Consider the following 21,994-nt stretch of genomic DNA (forward strand, 5'->3'; position numbering starts at 1 on the left):
CTGCCTCACCATTTTAATAGTGAAGAAGTCTTTCCTGATATCCTATTTAAAGCTATTTGCCTGCAATTTCAAGCCAGTGGTCTATGTCCTGCTCTATGCGACAAGAGAGAAGAGGTAGTTTCCTTCTTCTTTATGGAAGCCCTTCAAGTATCTTCTATCATGTCCTATCTTCAGTGCCTTTTCTACAAACTGAACATGCATAGCTCCTTCAACTCCTCCTCATATGAATAGCCATCCAAGCTCTTTGTCATTTTTGTCTTCTGCCTTCTCCACATGCTTTTAAAACATGGGACCCAAAACTGCATGCAGTACTCTAGAGAAGACCTAACTAGTGCCAAGTAGGGAATCATTATCACCTCCTGTACCTTGCACCTAATGCTTCTGTTGATGCATCCCAAAACTACATTCACCTTTTGTGCAGATGCATCACATTTATAGTATCTGTGATCTACCAAGACTCCGAGATCCTTTTCCATAGTGCTACCATCTAGCCAGGTATCACCCATCTTGTATTTATGATTAATATTTCCAAGGTGTAGCATTTTGTGCTTGTCTGCACTGAACTTCATCCTGTTAGCTGTAGCCCAGTTTTTTAATCTATTGAGATCCTTCTGAACTGCCCTCCTGTACTTCAACATGTTTGCAGTTCTTCCCAGTTTCGTGGCATATGCAGGCTAGCTGGTCTTTGTTCTTTGAGTCCTCCTGCCTTTTTTTAAAATGAGGCACTACATGGGCCCTTTTCCAGTCCTCTGATATAACACCTGCCTCCCATAACTTCATAAATATCCTTATCATGGGCTCTGAGATATCCTCTGCCAGTTCCTTCAGTACCCTGGGATGAAGTTCATGCAGGCTGCTGACTGGAATTCATTCAGACCCGTCAAAAGCATTCTGACAGTCTGATTGTTATCTTTCCCCTCAGCCTGTCCTTTTCCTTATCTTAGTAATCCCTTATTGGGTGTCTTGCTGCAGCTTAATTTTTCTGTGATGATTGAGGTAAAGTAGCTGTTGAATTGTTCTGCCTTCTTTGCATTTTCTGTTAAGAGTTTCCCCTGGTAAACTAACAGTGGATCCACAACTTCCTTGGTCTTTCTTTTCTGGATAAAATACTTACAGAAGCTCTTCTTATTGTCTTATTGCCAGGTGCAGGTCACTCTTTATCTTGGTCTTCTTGATTATGTCCCTTGCTATTAGGTTCTTGCTATTTTCTGGTAAACTTGCTGGGTGACGTGCCCCTTTTTCATTGCCTGTATACTTTCCTTTTACATTTGAGATATTATATAAGCCCGTTGTACAGCCACTTTGGTCTTTTGCCATTCTTAGGGTGCACCTACATGTATCGCTATGGTGATTTTGTTACTGAGCCGTGATTTAGTACTGCCTTTTGGTCAGCAAAATGACCATGAGGTCAGCAAAATTAGGATGCTAGATTTAAAAAAAAGATGGATTTCAATTGACTCAAGAAGTTAACAGGAATGGTGCTGTGGGAAGACAAAGTGAAGGAAAAAGGTGGGCACTTCTAAAGGGCACAGTATTAGAAGTGCAACAAAAATAGTTCTAACATGATGGAAGCACAAGGCTACAGCTAAGGCTGGAGACTTCAGCTGGGGTGTGCCAATTCTTCTGCTGGGGCAAAGCTGGAGGTTCCTGGCTAGAGCGTCTTGCCCCTCTGCTCAGTTAGACCAATCACCATATTTGGGGTCAAGAAGGATAGATTTGTCACCTCCTGAAGACTGCCTCATCTCCTCTTCTTCCTGACTTGGTGGCCTATAACAAATCCTTATCATTATATCTGTGCTGGATCTTTCACCTTTCATCTTCACCCAAATGCATTCTGCTCTGCTATCTTCTTCTTCCTGAAGGAGGGAAAAAGTGTATGCACTCTTGACACACAAAGCCATACCACCATATTTTCTCCCAACCCTGTCCTTCCATAACACAGTGTCAGAACATAGTTCTTTTCAAAGGCTGTAGCTTCCAGCTCATCTTGTTTATTCCCCATACTTCTTGCATGTTTATACATAGATTAACAAGTAAAATGTACTTGGTTCCCTTTTGCACCGGTCCATCCTGTCCTGTGGCTCTCTGGTCCTTCTCCAGAGTTGAGCTGCTTCTTTCAGTGCTTTCCCCTCTGGATTATTTTCTTTGTTTCTGGTGGGTTTTGATCATCATCTTCCATGAAACCAAGTTTAAAGCTCTTCTTATTAGGACCAAGTTAAAGCTCTCATTATTAGGTTGGCCAGACAATACCCAAAAATGCTCTTTCCACTTCTGGATAGATAGATCCTGTTTCTTGATAGAAGACCTGCCTCATTTGAAGTTGTAACGGGGCCGATTTCCCTGCGGCCCGTCTACCTGTTTCTGGGCTAACCGCTCACTTTCTCACCCGCCACATCTTATTGTTAATTAATTAATTAATGGTTGTTAATTAAGTGGGAGGCTGCCCATTTCTTGCCCCGATGGCAGGGGGCGCTATCTGTGGCTCCGTACCTCCTCTACACTGCAGCCCATGCCTCGCAGATGGCATCCTCTGTTCTTACAGTCACTGGCCCCACTCTGGGCCCCAGAATCCTACTGTTTGAACCCCACCTGGATCCCTCCATTCAGGTGACCTAATCCACCTTCATTCTAGGCTGCACAGCTCCCTGAGCTGCTTTCCCCTTATGGGTGTGGTCCCCCCGGGACCTTTGGCTCTACTGGCCCTGGCCCACCTCCAGGCAAGTCAGAACCCCAGGCCCTCAGCTCTGGGCATCCCTCATGGTGGGTCCCTGGCCCTTTGACCCTTCTGGTCCTGGCCCCAGCATTGGCCAGTCGGGGGATGTCAAGACAGGTTTTTTTGAGTCTATGGCCCCACTCTTTCACTAGGGTCCACGTTCTGAACCCTACAAGGGGGTAACCCACCCAGTTGTGGGAGCTGGGGTTAAGGTGCCCCGACCTGCCTTTCACCAGGGTGGTAACTGGCCTGGCATTTCCTGGATGCTCCCATGCCACTGAGAGCCCCACCAGGCCACCCACTCCTGGCAGGATGCAGTTTTAGGTCATGCCCAGGACCAGGAGCCTCCTGACCATCCCCTACAGCTTCTCCCTTACCTCCAGAGTGTTCCATTTGATGTTGCTGCACCTCCAGCCAGTAGCAAAATGCCCTGTTTATATAGGTGGCCAGAGCCCTAAAATGGCTGCTGCAATTAAGCACCTGCTGGCTGCTTGGCCCCAGGTCTTAAAGTGGCAGGCACAAACAGTGTCCTGCCACAGAAGTAAATCACTTACACAGAGCTGTGAATGCAAACCCTGTGAAGCAATCATCCCAGAGGGGAAAAGGAAAAAAAAAAAGAAAAAGAAAACCGGGCCCAAGTCAAACATCCAGAGTCACCGGTTCTTAGAAAAGTCTATACAGTGCAGTTCCACTGCTGCGCTGCTTCTGTCACTGCAGCTTCAAGGCAAATGCTCTCTGTGTTCACTGCTCTTTGAAGTGCTTCGAAATAGTAAATACTTCCCCCAGGAATATTATGCGAACGCTTTTACCATTTTTGGAGTGCATCAAAAGGTATGTACATCTGTTTGCTTGCCCTTTGAAACACTTCAAAGAGATTACACTGGTAATCTCTTGGTAATTACCTTCCCAGGTAATTCTGCCCATTTTACAGATGAGAACCACAGTATTTCTCCTCAAAGGTTGATACTTTAATTTCCTCTTTGAGCAGGACACCCAATATACCATAGTTAGGGATCTCTGGAATTCATGCCAGAAGTGTGGGGTGTGACGGCTTCTTTAATCTTGGAGTTTCCCTTGTGCCTGCCTCCCCCCCGCCCCACTGTTTGGCAGTGGGGCCCCGTTGCTTGCTGCTTGCTGCCTGTGCCTGATGGATGGGAGGTAAAAAATGCTGCAGCTTTTGCCTCCCAGCATATCAGGTGTTGGCAGCAAGTGGCGTGGGGGAAACTAGACCCTACATAAACCAACACTGAGTTCAGAAATATGGTCTCAATCTTCTCTAGCCCATTATCATGTTTGTTGTTATAATAGATCTATCTACAGTAGAAAGATTATACTTCTAAGTGCAGAACTAAGCTGACTTCAATTTTTTTTTTCTCAGGAGTTAAAGATCCATGCTCACAGATTCCCTTGCAGGAATACTCTAATAATAAATGAATTAGTAGTCTTTCTGCAGGTGATCCATGAGATATCAATTTGCCTCATTCAGTCAAACAAAGCTAGCATGGTTCCTTATACTCTGATTTACAAATTGTAGAAAATAGCTGTTAATATTGTTAATCTTATATTCATAATAGTATCCTGACTGGGACTAGTAAATGAACATGGTGATGAATATGTTGGGTGATTGCAACTTGTTAACACATTATGCTGCATTAACTTTACTTATGTGTTGTGATACTTAATTGCAGAGGCACAAAATTAGTTGTGACCGTTCAACTGGCATTATTGATATGGTGATGGATAGATTTACAATTGAAAATGAAGGTACCTATACTGTACAGATCCAAGATGGAAAAGCCAAGAACCAGTCTTCATTAGTGCTTATTGGAGATGGTAAGCTCACTGAAACATTTGGCTTAGCTTATGAAAAAAAATGCACTTTAATTATCCTTTGAAAACTTCAGCAGCTCATTCATTATTTCATACTTCTCTACTCTAAATTTAGCATTCAAGACTGTATTGGCTGAGGCTGAGTTCCAGAGAAAGGAATATCTCAGGAAACAAGGTAAAACAAAGAAGCTTGGTGATACACAGCCACATTTTTCAGTTAGTGGAACACATTTGTAAAAGAGAAGTTTCCCAATTCTTATTGTCATCAGTAGGAGCTAAGAGGATTATGCATCTTGCTGGAGATATTGAACACTTTGCAAGATGGGAATCTTATTTCTGTGGGGTGTCTATATTATTCTGTGTTATCAGAGAATATAAATCATGATATAATTTTTAGGGTTAAATGGTGCATTCTGTTGTGCCCCCAAGAAGACCCTAGGTAAAATAGGAAGCCTAATCAGAAGTTACATATTCTGTTCATTTCTGTTTGCTTTCTGATCATTCCTGCTTTAGGCTCTGATCCAGCAAAGCACTTCGGCATGTACTTAATTGTAAGGATGTGAGCTGTCCTCTTGGTCTAATTGATCAATGTCATAGACTCCTAGAGAGTTGATAGCGTAGTGTCAGAGAGAGATCTATTTCCCAGATGCAAGTTTCTAGATTTTGCACACTGGGGCATGTAATTGTAGGGCTCGCCAAAACAAGATTGTATTTGTCTGTTAAGCACATACATAACTGTACTAATATGACCAGTCTTATTGGGCCTGTGCTGGTTGATAAAGTTATTCATGGACACACATATCTTCAGCATGCATCCTTATGGGGGAACAGGAATGGTTATCTTTCTATTTGATTCTATCTGATTATATTATATAACAATTCTATTTAAATACTTCTCATTTAATTCTATTTGGAAAAAAATAGTGGTTGTCAAGGATTTTTTTCTTGAAACATAAAATAAGCATTTTGTTTTTTCTCCAATTCTCTTTTCATTAAATTCATCCTTTAACTTTTTTTGGTAACACTCTCTTTTTCCAATGATTATTTGGCAACTAAGTAAGATCAGTGCTTCCAGTTGTCTCAATAAACTGTTTTGCATTCAGGAATGATACATGTCCTAAATTGCGAAGTGAGATGTGTCCCCCAATTTTTATTTTTTATACTTCAGTGCAATAGATACCTGGTGTCAATAAGATAAATGCTTATTGCAAAGTTTCTCCTCCAGGGAGCTCATAGTTCATGAAAGATTGTTACCTGTCATCATTCTGATCTAAGATGCTAGAACATGCTCATCTTTCTTTTTCTTCTTCATATTATATTTCTCCTAAGTGAGAAATGTTCCCTGATTCCATAACATGTTTTAAGTTCATTTTGTTTCCTAGGTCCTCATTTTCATGAATACTTGTCCTGGGAAGTTACTGAAGAATGTGAAGTTTTACTTATTTGTAAGGTGAGAAAACATTTAGAAATTCAGGCAGTTTATACATTCTCGAAATAACAGATTAAAGATTATTCTTTTAAATATTACTTATTTTTAGTAATGATCCAATTTATATACAAGAATTTGGGGAAACATGAAATTTGCTGTAAATTAAAATTGAGCCTACTTGCAAATTTGGGTCAAATAGTTTGGACAGGGAAAATGGGAACATTTTTAAATATTCAAAAATACAAAGTTTCTAAAAGGAAATGTTTCATTTTAGTTTCTTCAAAATGGAATTTTGCACTATTTTATTTCAAACCAAGTTTTTCACTTAGAAAAAAATAGAAAACAGAGAAAAGGAGTAAATAATCCAAAATGAAAGAAAACATTTTGTTCTGGATCAAATATTTCAGAAATAAATGTTTCTTTAAAAAAGTCAGAGCCAGAAAGAAGTCATTTCCTTTCAGCCTCTACCGTCCCCAAATTATTATTTCGTTTTTTATGGGTTTTCTAATTTTTTTTCAGTCTGCCACCAAAAGTCATTATTTGCATAGGGGTTAATCCAAACATACACTAAAAAAATGTGTATGGATTTAAGTTAGAAAACAGGTTTTATAATTTTAATAATTTTTTAAAAAGATCTTAGGGGTCAGCATGCCAGCCTGGGGCTGTCTTGACCCAACTCAGCATTCTGCAGAGGGGCTGGATAGGGCATGAGGGTTCTCCAGTGCAGGGCTAGCCAGCTGGCAGTCCCTGCACTGAAGCACCCTTGTGCCCCAGCTGGCCCAGTCAGCATCTACTCATGTGCTGCTGGGGAGTAAAAAACTCTGCAGCAGGATAGTACTTGTATTTACAAGTACTACCCTGCTGTCAAGTTTATTAGTTTACAACAGCCTAATAACCCTGCATATGTAGATGCCAAGATGTTTACTGCAGAGCTAATTAGTCTACTCTGCAGTAAACATCTCATGTAGACATGCCCACTGGGTTTTTAATTAGAGCAGATTTAATAATTCATTAAGAGTAGTTTAACTTACTGTACAGTCCTTTTTATGTTCACAGATTATCTGTGAATCTTATAAGTGTGCTGCTGGTTACTACTGCCCAAGTGCAGCACCCTGCACTTGTCAGTATTGAAACGCATCCTGTTTTTGTTAGCTCACCCCTGCAACCTATCCAGGTCTTTCTTCAGTCTTTCCCTCCCTACTAGTGTGCCCACCTCACCCCAAATTTTGGTATCATCAGCAAATTTGAACAGGTTGCTTTTCACCCTGTTGTCCAAATCACTGATAAAGAAATTGAACAGTGCGGGCCCAAGGACCGAGCCCTGAGGGACTCCGCTGCCCATTTCCCCCCAGGCTGAATATGACCCGTCCACCACCACCCTCTGGGTACGACCCTTCAGCCAATTTCAACTAGTGCCAATAGATGCAGTAAATTAGGGTATAAATATGGCATTGGTTCTGTTTGTATGAGAGAAATAAATAGTAAAAGGGAGTAAAAGGTATCCATGTTCTATGTTTTATAATCAGTTATTTGGAAAAATAATTTCCTTTAATTTGTTTCTTAAGCTCTGAATTCAGGTTTCCCTGATGCCCTCATATAGCTCCATGAAATGTACCAGGACTGAATGGTTGATGGCATTATGGAAGTGCAGATATGCTGAAGCCCTGCATTCCTTTATAACACCTTATTTTGCTTATATTATACTTGTGTGCCTTGGTTTTGTATGAGTGCAAGCAAGGGAAGACAGCTGTGGAACACTGACAGTGCTTTTTCTGAGTGATCTGTTCAACAAAAATGGATAGAAATATATTGGCAGTTCCTGTGAAGACAGCTGAACTCCAGTCACTCTCCTTCTAGCTACTTCTTTGAAATAGTACTTTTGGTTCACTCATCCAGCAATATTTTAAATGCCATTTGATACACACAACTATATTTCACATACACTGCAATACCAGAAGTCCAATTTCCATCTCTCTGCCTATTGAACTGATGAGCTGCCATCACTTCTTCCAGGCAGCTCCCTTTAGGCAGCTTTTCTTCATTCACATCTGTGTCACATGCTTTCCTATCAAAAGACACTGCAGCTCATGGCATTCCCTCCTAGCTTCATGCTTTTTTTGGTCTCAGTGATCAAAGGTAACCATTTTCTAAGTGGATGAGTAGATTTGTACATTTCCAGAGGGCCTTCCAGCACAGGCCCTAGATTCTATACGGCCTCTCTTAGGAGGCATAGAAAGAAGTCACAGTCCTTGGGGACAGGGAAAATTCTGGATCTCCAATTTCAAAGTGGTATTGGGATTTGCTCTAATTTTACTGTACCTACAGTTTTACAGTCCTAATTACCAGCCATTCTCCCTTCAATTCAAAAGTAGCCCCTTCACATCTGGCTGCTTCTTCAGTGTATCCCTAGCACAATGATGTATGCACCTGCATGTATGTAGCCACAGTGTAATTTCTGCCACAGGTGTAACAATGCGGACAAGCACCTGGGACAGCTGCAACATGGGGCGGGGTGGGGGGGAAGCGGAGGGTGACTTTCAGCTGCCGCCGCTGTGTCATCAGTGTGATTATGTGGCTGTGGTTGCAGTGATTTTTTTCATCCTTTCCCCTCCCATTCCAAGTTGGCACCTGGAACATCTGGGTTGCCCTACCGTATTTACACTATTGATTTCTGCTGGGGAAATTATTTTGGTGGTATTTTTCTAATGTCTCTTGCTACTACCAAAGCAGTATGAATGTTCCTTAATAATTTCCTGGGCCCTAAGGAATGTACTCTGCCTGTTAAACAAAGGATAGAAGTTAGGACTCATGAGCTATGGGCATATACATGGTTTATTGCCCTTTTGGAATGAGAAATGTTCCACAGAACTCAGACTGCATTTTTTATAATAAAAAACTCAGCTAGCACAATTTGATTGTAATTGTACTGTCATTTACTTTATCTGGCCTATGCTATAGAATAAAATGTATATTTTTGTATTGGAAAAAGAGTAGAAATGAATAAACTGTGATGTCTTTTGTCAGAATATAAAAATACATGCATGTTTTTTCTCTTGTGCAGGTTGCAAATACAAAGAAGGAAACCATTTTCAAATGGTACAAAGATGGTTCTGGGGTTGATGTTGAAAAGCTGCCTGACTTACAGAAAGAAGTGTGCCACCTAACTATTCCAAGGGTACGGTATAACCTGAGCAATGACAGTTTCTGTGTAACATTTTATAGTTTCACCAGGTAGAGTTCCAAAACAACTGTCCTGATTTCTATGGACCATTTTAAGGAAAGGTACATTTGCTACCCTCCAGTTAGTTGGCATAATAGCTAATATCAGTAAGAGATTGCCTATTTTTGTTACGAGACCTGCCTCTTCATGCTCAAGTTCCTTCAGAACCCTTTGATGAATACAATCTGATCCTGATATCTTGTTGCTCCTTAATTTTTCAACTTGTTCAAGCACTTAATTTTTGACAGTCTCTCATCTTTATTGCCTAAAATGACTAGGCTTGAATCAGAAATGTCCCCAGTACTCATTATAGTGAAGACTGGGGAAAGAAAGTATGTTAGTTTCTCTCTATTTACCTTGTCTTCCTTTATAGCTTCCTTTGTACCCTATCAGTCCAGATGATCCACAGATTCGCTTGCAGGTTTCCTGCTCTAGATGTAAAGAATTATTTTAGTATTTTTTTGTTTTCATTTGTTCTTCATATTCCCTGCTAGTTCCCCTACTTCACATTTCACAATTTACTTACATTGGTTTATGCACGCTTGTTGGATTCACTTGCATTAGGTTTATATTTTCTCAAGGATGCTTGTTTGACTTGATTACCCTCTTGTCTTGTACCTTGGCATTTAACTAGTCTCTCTTTTTCTGTATCTGCTTTTGCTTAGGAATTTATATAAAACTATAATTCTATTCAATAACTTTTATGCTGACATTAAACATTTTAATTTCTTCACATTGACTGGCTTCCTAATCTTTAAAAATGGTCTCCCCTTTTAAAGCATAGTGTCTCTATTTTTGATTTTGGTATATAAGCCCTCTAAGGATATTGAGTGTATTTTAATGTGGTCAGTATTACTCAGTTATTGTTCAACTACAGTTACTGTTTGAACCAAATCCAGTGTGTTAATATTCTTGACTTATTCTCATTAACTCTTAATATTTATTTTAGCCATTCTGAGAAGTAGTCATTATATCCTAAGAGAAAATTCTCTAACTCTGATCACAATAATTTGTCCCAATAATGTACAAGTGGGTGCTCAAAGTGACCTGTTAATTAAGGTCTTATGAGACTTAAAAAGTTCTTGGACCTTACTAATTTCTACTTTTTTACATTCCTCAGGGCATATATGTCTTTATATATGGAATAGTAGGGAAAAGCAACCTGTCTATAGGAAGCCAAAATAAACTTATAGTATATTATAGTCTTCTGATATATTATATGTAAATACAAAAGATATTAATGGAGCATGCCTAAGCTCCAGTTTCCTCTTAGGAGAGGCCACTGTAGTCAGAGCACAATTCAAACTAAGATCCCTGATATAGAAAATGGTCTACAAGTTGCTTAAATCTTCTGCTCTCATTTAATTAAGTGTGTCATATTTTATGTCTAGCTGACCAACAAGGATCAAGGTATATATAAGGCAACATTATCAGACGACAGAGGTCATGATATGTCTACTCTTGATGTATCAGGAAAACGTAAGCTCAGTTTATGATGTTAAAGTAATGTATGCTTAACTGTGCTTCTAAAGGTAGATGAACATCTTTGCTGAAAACAGATAAAATGGGAAATGATCAAATGAACATAGGACTAAAAGGGGCCTCCTTGGCTATCCAGCCCAATCCCCTGCAACCACATGTAGTCATTAACTGAAGAAATCCCCCAAATTGCCAGTGAAAGCCTTCTCCAACAGCTACAAGGAACAATATTTGAAACACCAATGACTCTATATAATCATCTCCATAAAAGTAGGGGGAGCTGGGGTTACTGCCAATACCCTGCCAGCGCAGTAATAGGGAAGGAGGAAGTTAATACGTGCTCAGAACACCACAGGAAAGGGGCGCTGCCCCATGCTATAGATAAGTGATTCTCAACCAGGGTTCCAGGGCACCCTGGGGTGCTGCAATGTGTGAGGAGATAAGCAAGTGTGAGGAAATAAGTTCAGGCTCAAGCTTCTCTCAACCTCGCTGCTCACCCAATGCCTGCCCCCCTCTGCAAGAATGCAAGCACTGTAATAAATGACTTAGTTTTTTTAAATAGGGTGCCACTCAATTCACAAAAGTTAGAAGGATGGGTGTATTGAGTCATACAAGGGCTGCTTTGAATCAAACAAGGGGTGTGTCAAGTCTTAAAAGTTTGAGAACCACTGCTATGAAGGAAGGCAAAAACTGCCACAGCCCATGACAATCTGACTTACAGGAGAAAATGTTTCCTGATCCCAAATTTGGCAGTTGGTCTGACCCTGATTGAAGACCTAGACCCTATAGCCAGGAAACTCTAGGTGCATCCACACATTCATTAATGTGCTTTAGGTAATGTGAACTAAATCTAGTACCTCCCTCGTGAGCTATTAAAAAATAGCCTGTTTTAATGTGCATTAGCTAAAGAGAACTTTTTTTTGTTACACATTAGTGTGCATTAAAAGAAGCTAATGCACATTAAAGTGTACATGTCTATGAGACCTGTGGGTTCTCTAAGTACCAGCAGTTCTTTTAATTGGCACAAGAAATATTCAGATCAAGATAAAATAGTAAAAGGCATTTTCCCATCTAATCATTCTTGATAGTTCTTTGAAGTCAGAATCTTCTAAGCAGTTCAGTAACTTTTCTTTATGTGGCTGCTTCTTCAGATTATGGAGTCTCTCTCCTGTACAGCCAGTTTCCTTCTTCCTTTGCTGGCTTGATAGTGAAGCTTATTTGTCTACTATTAGAACATGTTCCTGTGTCCTGTTTAAGCTGCTTTTGGTTACCTGAAATAACTCTAAATGAGCCAGATGAGGTGCTGGGAGCTGTCTATCTGTGGAGCATGGCAAATTAGCTTATCGTGAGGTCTGTGCTTCTGCAGCTTAGCTGCTCCAGGCACCCAAGCTAGGTTAAATGAGTTGTTTTATATATCTCTACACTAGACCACAGTGTAGATAAATGCTGGGAGTCTCGCATTATCTACTGCCTTCCCACAAGGATCTCGAGTTTTGTGATTTTTAAAACCTAGCATTACACACTATTTGTTTGGAAATTTTCCACTCTCCAAAATGCAGCCCCTGATGCATGCTTGCCAAGAAAACCCCTCAACAAACAAACAAGTTTCACGTAAAATGTAACCATTATATTATCCCAACATACTCTCATTTGGAAAACAGCCATCAAGTTTTAATGCCCATCAAGTTTTAATCTCTAGTCTGGAAGATATATGACACAGCCCGGAGAGTATGTGGCTGACTTCATGTACATTGATGCATTCAGTGGCGCTGCGATTTCATAACCTCAGGCAGAATTTGTAAACTGTATATACCCAGATTCCCCAAATTGTCATACATAACTATTGTAATTTCACTGTCTCTCTTGCCTAAGGATGTGGTGATATCCCAAATCAGTGTAATTAAACTAAACATAAAAAAGCCATATTTTGATCTAATTTTACATTTTGATGATATTATGTTTCTTTTTTTTTTTTTTTCTTCTCAGTGTATGATGATATAATTCTGGCGCTGAGCAGAGTCAGTGGTAAGTAAATGCTGTCTCTGATTTTCATGTAATTTTTTGTATTAAAATCACTAGAGCTTGAGGAAGCCAATTGCTACTGTGGGAAATCTCTTGGCATCTTATTACAGGCATGTTATTAAGTTTTTGAATAGGCATTTGACCTTGCTAATTGGCAGTATTAAAGGGGAACAAAGTATTATTCCACCTCAGTTGTTTGGTTCAGACACTGTAAGTGTATTAACGCTATATATTTCTTCACATAATAACCTTCCATAAACAAGTCACTATTCATATATACAGATGGCCTCACTCTGATCCTCTGACTCTAGTGCAAAGTCAGGAGTCACTCCATTGAAATGAACAGAGCTGCAAAAGTACGGCTGGAATTGTGCCTACAATATGTCATTATATGAATAATTATTACTTTTAAAAGTAATATTTCTGGTAATAATCTTAATAAATAGCAACAAAATAATAATATTGGGCCAGACACTCAATTGGTGTAAATTGGCATGTCCCCATTTGTATTACTGGTATTATACCATTTTATAGCAACTGAAGACCTTGCTTCCAAGGTCTCAACAATTTCTTGATTATTAATTTCAGTTTTTAGGTAACCTCCACATATTGAAAGAGCAACCATTAAGAGATCCCCAGCTGACCTTGTAGCAATCAGTACATTGTGTTTTTTAACCAGAATCTGTTGAATTTTGCACAGGTAAATCTGCTTCTCCACTGAAGATCCATTGTACTCCAGAAGGAATAAGACTCCAGTGTTCCCTGAAGTACTACATGGAGGAAATGAAAGTTAACTGGTATCAAAGGTTAGTGAGAGGACCTAATTGAGGATGGATCCTGGGAAAGAACTAAAGGATTTATGTTTATTTATAACTTTCCTGTGACAATCATATAATATTCTGTACAGATTAATTAATTAACCTCCCAGCATCTTTTAAGATAAGGAAGTGTTATTCCTATTTTATAGATAAAGAGTTGAGGTACAAAGGTAGTAAATTACTTACCCAGTGACTGCATCCAGATAAGTGTGGATGTTTGGTTCCCTGGGGACAAGTAGCAGTGGCACACCTTGTGCCGCAGCTACTTGTCCCCGGGGAATGCCCATGCTACGTGCATTGGCACACAGCAAGTTACCCCGGGGCTGGTAGCATAGGCTGGGGCCAGCCTTACCTGTGCTCCTGGGGGCCTTCTGGGGCTGCAGCAGCAGTGATCCTGCTGGGTGGAGTCTGGCTGACAGCTGCAGAGCAGCTCCAGGCATCCCGGCTCCATTTTTCAGTGGTGTGCACTGCTTGCACACGTGCTTCTCTGGGTTTTTTTTTCTGCATTTTATTTTGCCCACTGGATATCCAGGGGCCAAAAAAACCTGTGGAAAAAAGCCCAGAGCAGTGTATGCATGGGCAGCGAACCCTTGTAGTGTGGAGAACATCTAACTGTGCGGTATGCAGCACTGCAAAAGTGTTTGTGGCACCCGCACACCACACAGCCGTGCCTAGTGTCACATGGGAAGTCTATGGCAGAGTGAGGAACAGAATATCTACAGAGCTCCAGTCCTGTATTCTCTACCTCCAGAGCATTCGCCTTCGTCTATATTGTATATATGGCTCATAGTTTAGTAAGATGCTCAATAACAGTTATCTGATGGGCAGTTTATGTCTGTTGTTCTTCCCACTCATATTTACAGTGCAGAGCAAAGTGAAACAGCAATGCCTTGTTCTATTTTTTTAAATAAAAATGCTGTATAATAACAAAGCATAACACAAGTGGTTCACACAATCTTGTGAGCTCTAAAATAGTCCTACATGATTCCCCTGCTTTTGAGAATTATCTGTTCTGGTCTCAAATTAGATGAAACTGGGTAATATCATATGTCTTGAATAATTCACAATGTTAAAACTACTATCAGAGTAACTTCGTATAGTTTCAGCAGCTTCTTCCATGTTTAAATTCAGGACTTATTTCTGTGTAGAACATAAAGTAAGGAGTTTCACAGACCTAATAAATTTGTAGTAACCACCAATGAGAACAGGAAATACAGACTGACCTGGACATACGGGGAGGGTCTGGTTCACTATTCCATTAGTTCTGTTTTACACTGACATGAATTTCCATGAAGAGATACAGGGATGGTGCAGAAGTAGCAATGGTCAGTTGAGGAGTCCAAGGAGAACATCTGTGAAGAATATGAAATAGTCTTCAAAACTTGAGCTTTGTATCAAATAAGTTCTGCCCTTTGAATAAGTGTGTCATTAATTTGACAGAGAAAGCAAAAAATGTATTTACCCTTGGCACCCAGTAAAGCTTCCTGAGCTTTCAAGGCAAATTACTTCAAGCTCTTATCCAGTTTGTATAAAAATAAATATAGTTAAGACAAAAAACAAATCGGTATTCTCTTTTGAACAGAATTATTTTAAGCTAGAATTGTTATTATGAATCTAATCAAAGACTGAAAAAAATACTTTCTGTTTTGAATTAAGTTCTGAATAACCATTTTGGGAAGACAGAGAGGTTAGTCAGTCCCTGATTTTCTTATTGCCTTCAGCACAGTATGTAGCTTAGTATGCAAATGCCCAGTCAGTACTGAATCATCCACTATGCTGCATAGCAGGGAGCATAATACAAATCCTAAAACCAGCATGCAGTCACCCATTCATTGCACCATGTGGAACATAGCACAGTTTCCAACCAGGTATCTAATTTGGTCTAGTGAGATAGACTGACTTTTTTTGTAAAAGGAATAAGAGCTAAGGAAAAAATCCCTTTCTTATCCAAGTAGTTCTCTATAGGTCAGAGGCCAGATCCATTGTTTGTAAAAGCTATTTATTTGGCTAACTCTGTCTTCATAATGTTAAAACTTAGTTAAAGAAAAAAGAATCATGTTAAATTCAAGAGGTACACTTGTTTAGTTAATTGGAGTCAAGGAGAATTTTCAGATATAATGATGTGGCGATACCATACAATCAGGGTGTTTTCTTAAAAAATATCACTTCTGGAGAGGAGGGGCATTTGCTTTAAAAGAATGGCACAATATAATCTTTGATATCTATATAGTTTCCTAGCACATATTTTTCTAGCAGTGTCTGTTGGTCACAGAGTTCATTTGAGCAGCAGTGATTATTTGGAAGTCACATAGGAATTCAGAATTTTTTAGTTGTTTGAAAAAAATCTTGCATTATTTTAAAGTAGAAAATGACAATGTTTAGGCTAACTTTTAACTTGGGATCAAAACCAATATGTCTTTACACTTTTAACATCCTGGAAGTGTGAAAAGATTCATCTTAAAAAGATAATTTGTTTTGGAAAATTATGTATGAGACAGTTATCCTGCAACTGTAACTATAGCAAATAGAGTTAGGACATGTCTACATAGTACTCACGTGTAGAGATATCTTGAGCTGGTTGTGGACATGCTAATCCATTTATTGGAGATCCCATACCATGCAAGGCAGCACCTGGCAGAGATTACTGGCTTAGCTATACATGCCTTAGCACTGGAATCAGAACTAGTATAGCTACATCAGTGTGGTACTGTACCTGAGCTAATAAGCCCTGCTTTTTAGAAGACCTCATTCCAGGTTCAAAGACCTTGGTAATATGTTCATCCCTAAGGGCATGCAGGACCTGTTACATCCAGGACCACATGTTGAGCATGCCCTAATTGTAGTCACAGAGGTTTACAGATATAAACATAAATACATAGATGGCATGTCTACATGTGATGCTACATCGCTGTAGCAATGCACTATGGTGATGTAGTGTCTGTGGGCAACAACCGTGATGCCACCGCTATGTTACCAGAGTAATGTGCTCCCTCATTACAGCACGTCACTACAGCGATGTAGGCCTAAAAATAACTGTGCACCTCTGGCAGTATGTGCTTTTACTGCGCTGTTATTTAGTACTTCCAAAAGGTAACAGTGGCACCACAGGGGCACATGTAGACGCACCCAGTAATAAGCAATTATAGATCTGACTGAATAATCTATAATAGTATCATCATATCTTCATATCATCCTATTGTTGGAGGTTTTCAAGACCCGGCTAGACAAAGCTTTGGCTGGGATGCTCTAGTTGGGGGTTGTCCTACTCTGAGCAAGGGGTTGGTCTAGATGATATCCTGAGGTCTCTTCCAACAGTTAGATTCTATGATCCCCAGCCACTGTGTGACAGAGGATACTGGTCAAAATGGACTTATGGTTTGACCCATTAAATGGCAGTTCTTATGTTCTTATGTTCATGGTATCATCCCATATCTGTTGCCTTATGACAAAGAATAGATGAATTCCAATCTTTGCTTAGAAATGAATGCATCAATTTGATGTTCCGATACATGCAGAGGCATCACCAGCAGTCATGGATCTTTACAAACAAGTGAGGGGGAAGAGATATGGGGGGGGGGGGTACCAACATGGAGGCACCAAGAGGACATATTCCATGGTAAGGGATCTGGTAATAGAAGAAGAGAAAGAGAGCTGCAATCCAACATACTGCTTCTTAGAGACCCATAGAAACACCAAGACAAACCTCAGCCAAAACCATCAGATATTTCCAATAGTAGTTTTGCCTGCATAAGGATTAAAAACTGATCCTTTAGTGGCATAGATTCACCCTCCTGTGGAGAAAAACCTCATGAAGTCACTCTTACTATTTTAGTAATAACTTACTTCAAGTGCATTCATATAGGCAAGAGAAAAGGAATCCTATACATTGTGAAACAGCCATCATTTGCTAACACCCCTGCCTCCCCAGCCCACATCAAGCAGGTTTATCATTAGGATTTATTTATTTATAAAATGGGCATGTAGCTGGGAAGTCCAGGTACATGTCTCCTTTTTTACATTTCTGAATACCTGTGGAAGAAACACCTGGGAGTTTAGGGCTCCTGGCTCCCCAGCTGCTGCTTCCATGTGCATAGGGGGAGGGGGGGGGGTAGCTGGAGAGCAGGGAGCTTTTCACTCTCCAGATGTAAGTGTCCCCTCATGCTGGCAGCTAGCATTTGCCCAATGAGTTTTTGTTGAATTTTATGTCTCATTGTCAGAATTCTGCAACCTGCCTTTTACACATGACATGACAGGTCGTGGATTTGGGGAACGGGGCATAAAATTCCTCAGGATCCAGTTACACAACTGCCTTAACATCTGCCATTAGCCTGAGTTCAAGTTCTGGAAACAAAATAGAGGAAGACCTTCCATTGTTTTAGTCTTAATATCTGAGTAGTTAGGGCACTTATCTGGAAAGTCAGAGATCTTGGGTTTGCCTGGCCCCACACACGCTTATCCCCTCACCCTGAAAAGGGTTGAATATGCCTTTCACAGGCTTCCCAGAAAAGTACTCTCAACTCCACACAACAGAAAAATGGACAGAGGAAAGTTTCTGCATTACTGGGAGTGAGGAGGCCCAGGTAGAAACCAGGGCCTCTCTTCTTTCCAGAGCAGCATCCATCTCATTGAGCCATACACCATCTGACTTAATCCTTTTTCCAGAAACTCTCTTGGCTGCTGAGGGGGGAGCTTCAAAAGGAGCACAGAAGGTGGTGGATAATGCCCAACATGGAATGTGCTGGTTAGAGTGGTATGTTGCAGAGAGAGAGGTGCAAACTTGCTCTTAGGCAGAGGAGGTCTGGGTTTTCAGTGTCCAAGTGTATGCCCTAATCACTCAGCTATTGAGGCTAAAATATGGAAGGATGAGTTCTCTGTCTGATTCTGAACCTTCTAATCATGGGTTTCTATCTGCCTACACTTTCAGGCTGGGGATGCTGGTATATGGTATGCACACATAACTGCATACATGGCCAGGCACTGCCTATCCTACTGCCCATGCTCAGCTTGCACACACAGTTCATATGCACATGCTGCTGGGAAATAGAATTGCTACATGGATGTTAGTGCCAAAAAATGTCATATAAATGGCAGAAAAACTACTTAGATGACCAGAAGAAAATACAATTCCATCACTTCTGTGTATGTGGTGTTGGTGCATGAACACAGACCTTATTATATTATCTTTGATGCTTCAAAAATATGTTATATCCACATTGGGAGGGAACGAATCCACTGTGAAATTGCTCTCAGTGGTTGCAATTTATTTGTAATTTTATGAGCAATATGTCATCCTTTATAACCTTTATAGCTGGATATACTATGGAGAATATACATCAAAAACATTTTCAAACCTATTTCATTTTTCAAGGGAAGCTAAGATTTCTTCTAGTGAAAAGATGAGGATTGGAGGTAGTGAAGAGGTTGCCTGGATGCAGATATGTGAACCTACTGAAAAGGATAAAGGGAAATACACCTTTGAAATCTTCGATGGCAAAGAATCCCATAAGCGCATACTTGATCTATCTGGACAAGGTAGAATATTATATATATGGTAGTCATAATGCATGGTGGATTTTTATAAACTGCATTAACTGGAATAATTATTGGAAAAATAGAAAGCTAGTGGTCAAATTCAGCCAAGTTGTAAAATTTTATTTATTCTTAAATTCATTTTCATTAGGTCTGTTCCATACATGTAGCTGTCGTTTCAGATTTCAGTATGGTGTAAGATTTTAAAAGGTTTTAAAAGAAAAGAATATTAACATAGGTATGAATTAAATTTCTATTTACTCACAGATAAATGCTACATTTAATTTCAAATAATGCACAACAATATTTCATTACAGCTTTTGATGATGCATATGCAGAATTCCAGAGACTCAAGTAAGTTCTATTTTTTTCTTTTACTTTGCAGTTTATATAGTGCCTAAATTACACAGGATAGCATTCTATCAGTAACTTGACATTAATGTGTTTTTTTTTTTTCCTCCCTACCTCTAACTTTAGGGCAGCTGCTTTTGCCGAGAAGAGTAAGTATACCGCACATTTTGTAAGAAATAATTTCCTTCCAATCTTCTTGGCTTTTAAGAGCAAATCTAGTGCCAAGGTCTTATGGTTCTTGTAATTCAATGACAGCATAACACACCCACTGCTACAGAATTTGATTTGATTTTTTAAAGTTCTGTTTGGGGTTGTCTTTAATTGCAAAAGAAACATGGCAAGTATGAAATGGGTGTGTAAGCCTCTGCTGAGCTGCTTTCTTGCATCTACAAAATGAAAGCCTGAATCACTTGGCTCTTAAGTTGTGAGAACTTTTTTCTTCATTACAGAGTGGTATTGACTTTGTGACATGATGATTAATTAAATTTAAAATGTAAAATTTAAATTATCTCACTACTGATCCTTTTAGCAAAATATTTATCTAACTGTTGTTGGAAGCAGTGGAACATATTTTTGCTAGGGACAAATGATCCATCTTGTTGCTTTCAAAGCCTGTACTGCTTTTATTATAAGCCCATAAATATGTACAATTTCTTCTGTCCTGCATAGAGAGAATGAATTATTTCCCCAGAGCTCAGATATTGCATCCCAAAAGTCTGCAACTGTGTTGAACTTCTTTTTTGACTTTCAATGCTAATGACAAAAATTGCATTAAGAATTAAAATTATAAACATGTTTATGAATAATAGTTGCTTGTTAACTGGTATAATGTTTGCGTTTTCTTTCAATTCCTAGATCGTGGTAAAGTTATAGGAGGCTTGCCTGATGTGGTGACTATAATGGAAAAGAAGGTATGAATAACCTTTGTCATTGACACAAGTTGACTCTGATTTACCATGAAGTAGTGTAGCTTGAAGCTGAGAAAACATGGAAGGTAGCTTTTAAGAAACTAGAATATATTAACTGCAAAGGTTAACATTTTCAAAGCCAACTGGACTATTTTTTAGAGAATTCTCATTAGCTGTCTGGCTAAATGTCCTGCTGAATCCTGAAAATCCCCACCCACTAACATAACACAGCTGTTAGATTTGTACTGTTCTGTATGGACCTCCCCTTAGGAGTTTCTGGGTGTGTCTACGCAAGATGCTTTACTGTGCACTTGTGCTAATTACTGTGCAGTGAGCATCCACATCTACATGTGCAGATGCTTACTGCGCAGTAATTAGTTCTAGTTGTGCATAAATTTGCTAACTGCAAATGACATAGCAAATTTACTTGTGATTAGTAACTGTGCAGTAGTGCATATGTAGATGCCTGAATGGAAGCAAATGTACTCCCGGTGAGCCGGGCAACAGGGGCAGGAGATTCCTTCCTGCCCCCAGGAGCTGCCACCTGACTGTCCCCCTAGCCTGGCAGCAGGGATCCCCCAGCCCTCACTCCATAATCCTGGGGCTGAGAGAGCCTTCTCTCCCATCCTGAGTCCCACAATTGCTGGGTTGGGGCTGGAAGTTCCTTATTTCCCAGCATCAACTCCGTGGTTCTGGGGCCAGGGCTGGGAGATCTTTATCTCCCAGCTTGAGTCCCATGGTCACAGGACCCGGGCTGGGAGATCCTTATTTCCCCATGCCAGCTTCATGAGAAGGATCTCCCAGCCAAGGACAAGCCTGTGATAAGGATTGCCTGTGACCACCAGCCCCATGATCATGAAGCAGGGGCTGGGAGTTCCCTGCTGCCAGGGCAGAGGGACATTGTCTCCACCTGGGCTGTAGTGGCCGAACATGCCCTGGCAGCAGGCAGCTCCCAGGGGCAGGGAGCAATGCCACAGCCCCCACCAGGAGACAGCTGTCTCTTGGCCCCTGGGCTAGCACCCAGGGGGAGACTGGAGCTCCCCCTGGCTGCTTCAGGGGCCAGTTGCAGGACCACAGGAAGCGGGAGTAGTCTGATGCTAGGAGCAGCAAATCTGCTTCTACATCCCTGCATGTGTAGACACGTGCCCAGGAGAGTTTACTCTTGAGTAGTTTTCTCAAGAGTAAACTGCTCCTGAATTGTTTGCATGTATAGATGCACCATCTCTGACTTAAAGGATGGCAGAGCCTTTTATTATCCTCATCTATGGACTTTGTAGTCTACCCTAGGTGCAAAGACCCAACTTCTGTTGACTCTGGTGCCTGTGTACACAAAATAGAAAAGGGCTTTCAAACTGCAGGGTTTATATTGCAAAAACCAAGGGATTATGTAGAGGTATATAATTCCTTAGCAATAAAAGAAACTAATGTACTTAGGTCTGTCCTAGGAACCCCTGCTGATGATCCATCCACTCTGCCTAATTACCAGGCCTAGATGCAGGTGGGGAGTTTTTTTTTCTCAGTAGCAGTCCCAGATTTTTTAGGGAGGTTGTACAGACATGGCCAATCGAATATGGCCAATCAAATATGGGAATATTGCTCACTCTATCTCAGAACCAGGATTTCAGACTTGTCTCAGACCCTATGGTTGGTAGAGATTCACAGATTCATAGATGTTAGGGTTGGAAGGGACCTCAA

The 21,994-nt window shown here is 40.3% G+C and overlaps 1 protein-coding gene across 1 annotated transcript in view; it reads left to right on the forward strand.

Annotated features, from left to right (window-relative positions):
• The window catches only part of MYOM2 (myomesin 2), a 108,774-nt gene that overhangs the window by 82,350 nt on the left and 4,430 nt on the right, over positions 1 to 21,994 (forward strand). Inside the window, exons 26-36 of the mRNA XM_006260944.3 lie at positions 4,402 to 4,546; positions 4,659 to 4,718; positions 5,926 to 5,993; positions 9,034 to 9,147; positions 10,584 to 10,671; positions 12,658 to 12,696; positions 13,394 to 13,499; positions 18,880 to 19,043; positions 19,358 to 19,394; positions 19,518 to 19,540; positions 20,247 to 20,302. Coding sequence (XP_006261006.1) covers positions 4,402 to 4,546; positions 4,659 to 4,718; positions 5,926 to 5,993; positions 9,034 to 9,147; positions 10,584 to 10,671; positions 12,658 to 12,696; positions 13,394 to 13,499; positions 18,880 to 19,043; positions 19,358 to 19,394; positions 19,518 to 19,540; positions 20,247 to 20,302 — 900 coding nt within the window. The remainder of the gene's footprint in view (positions 1 to 4,401; positions 4,547 to 4,658; positions 4,719 to 5,925; positions 5,994 to 9,033; positions 9,148 to 10,583; positions 10,672 to 12,657; positions 12,697 to 13,393; positions 13,500 to 18,879; positions 19,044 to 19,357; positions 19,395 to 19,517; positions 19,541 to 20,246; positions 20,303 to 21,994) is intronic.

Source organism: Alligator mississippiensis, chromosome 1, assembly GCF_030867095.1.
Source record: "Alligator mississippiensis isolate rAllMis1 chromosome 1, rAllMis1, whole genome shotgun sequence".
Taxonomy (NCBI): domain Eukaryota; kingdom Metazoa; phylum Chordata; order Crocodylia; family Alligatoridae; genus Alligator; species Alligator mississippiensis.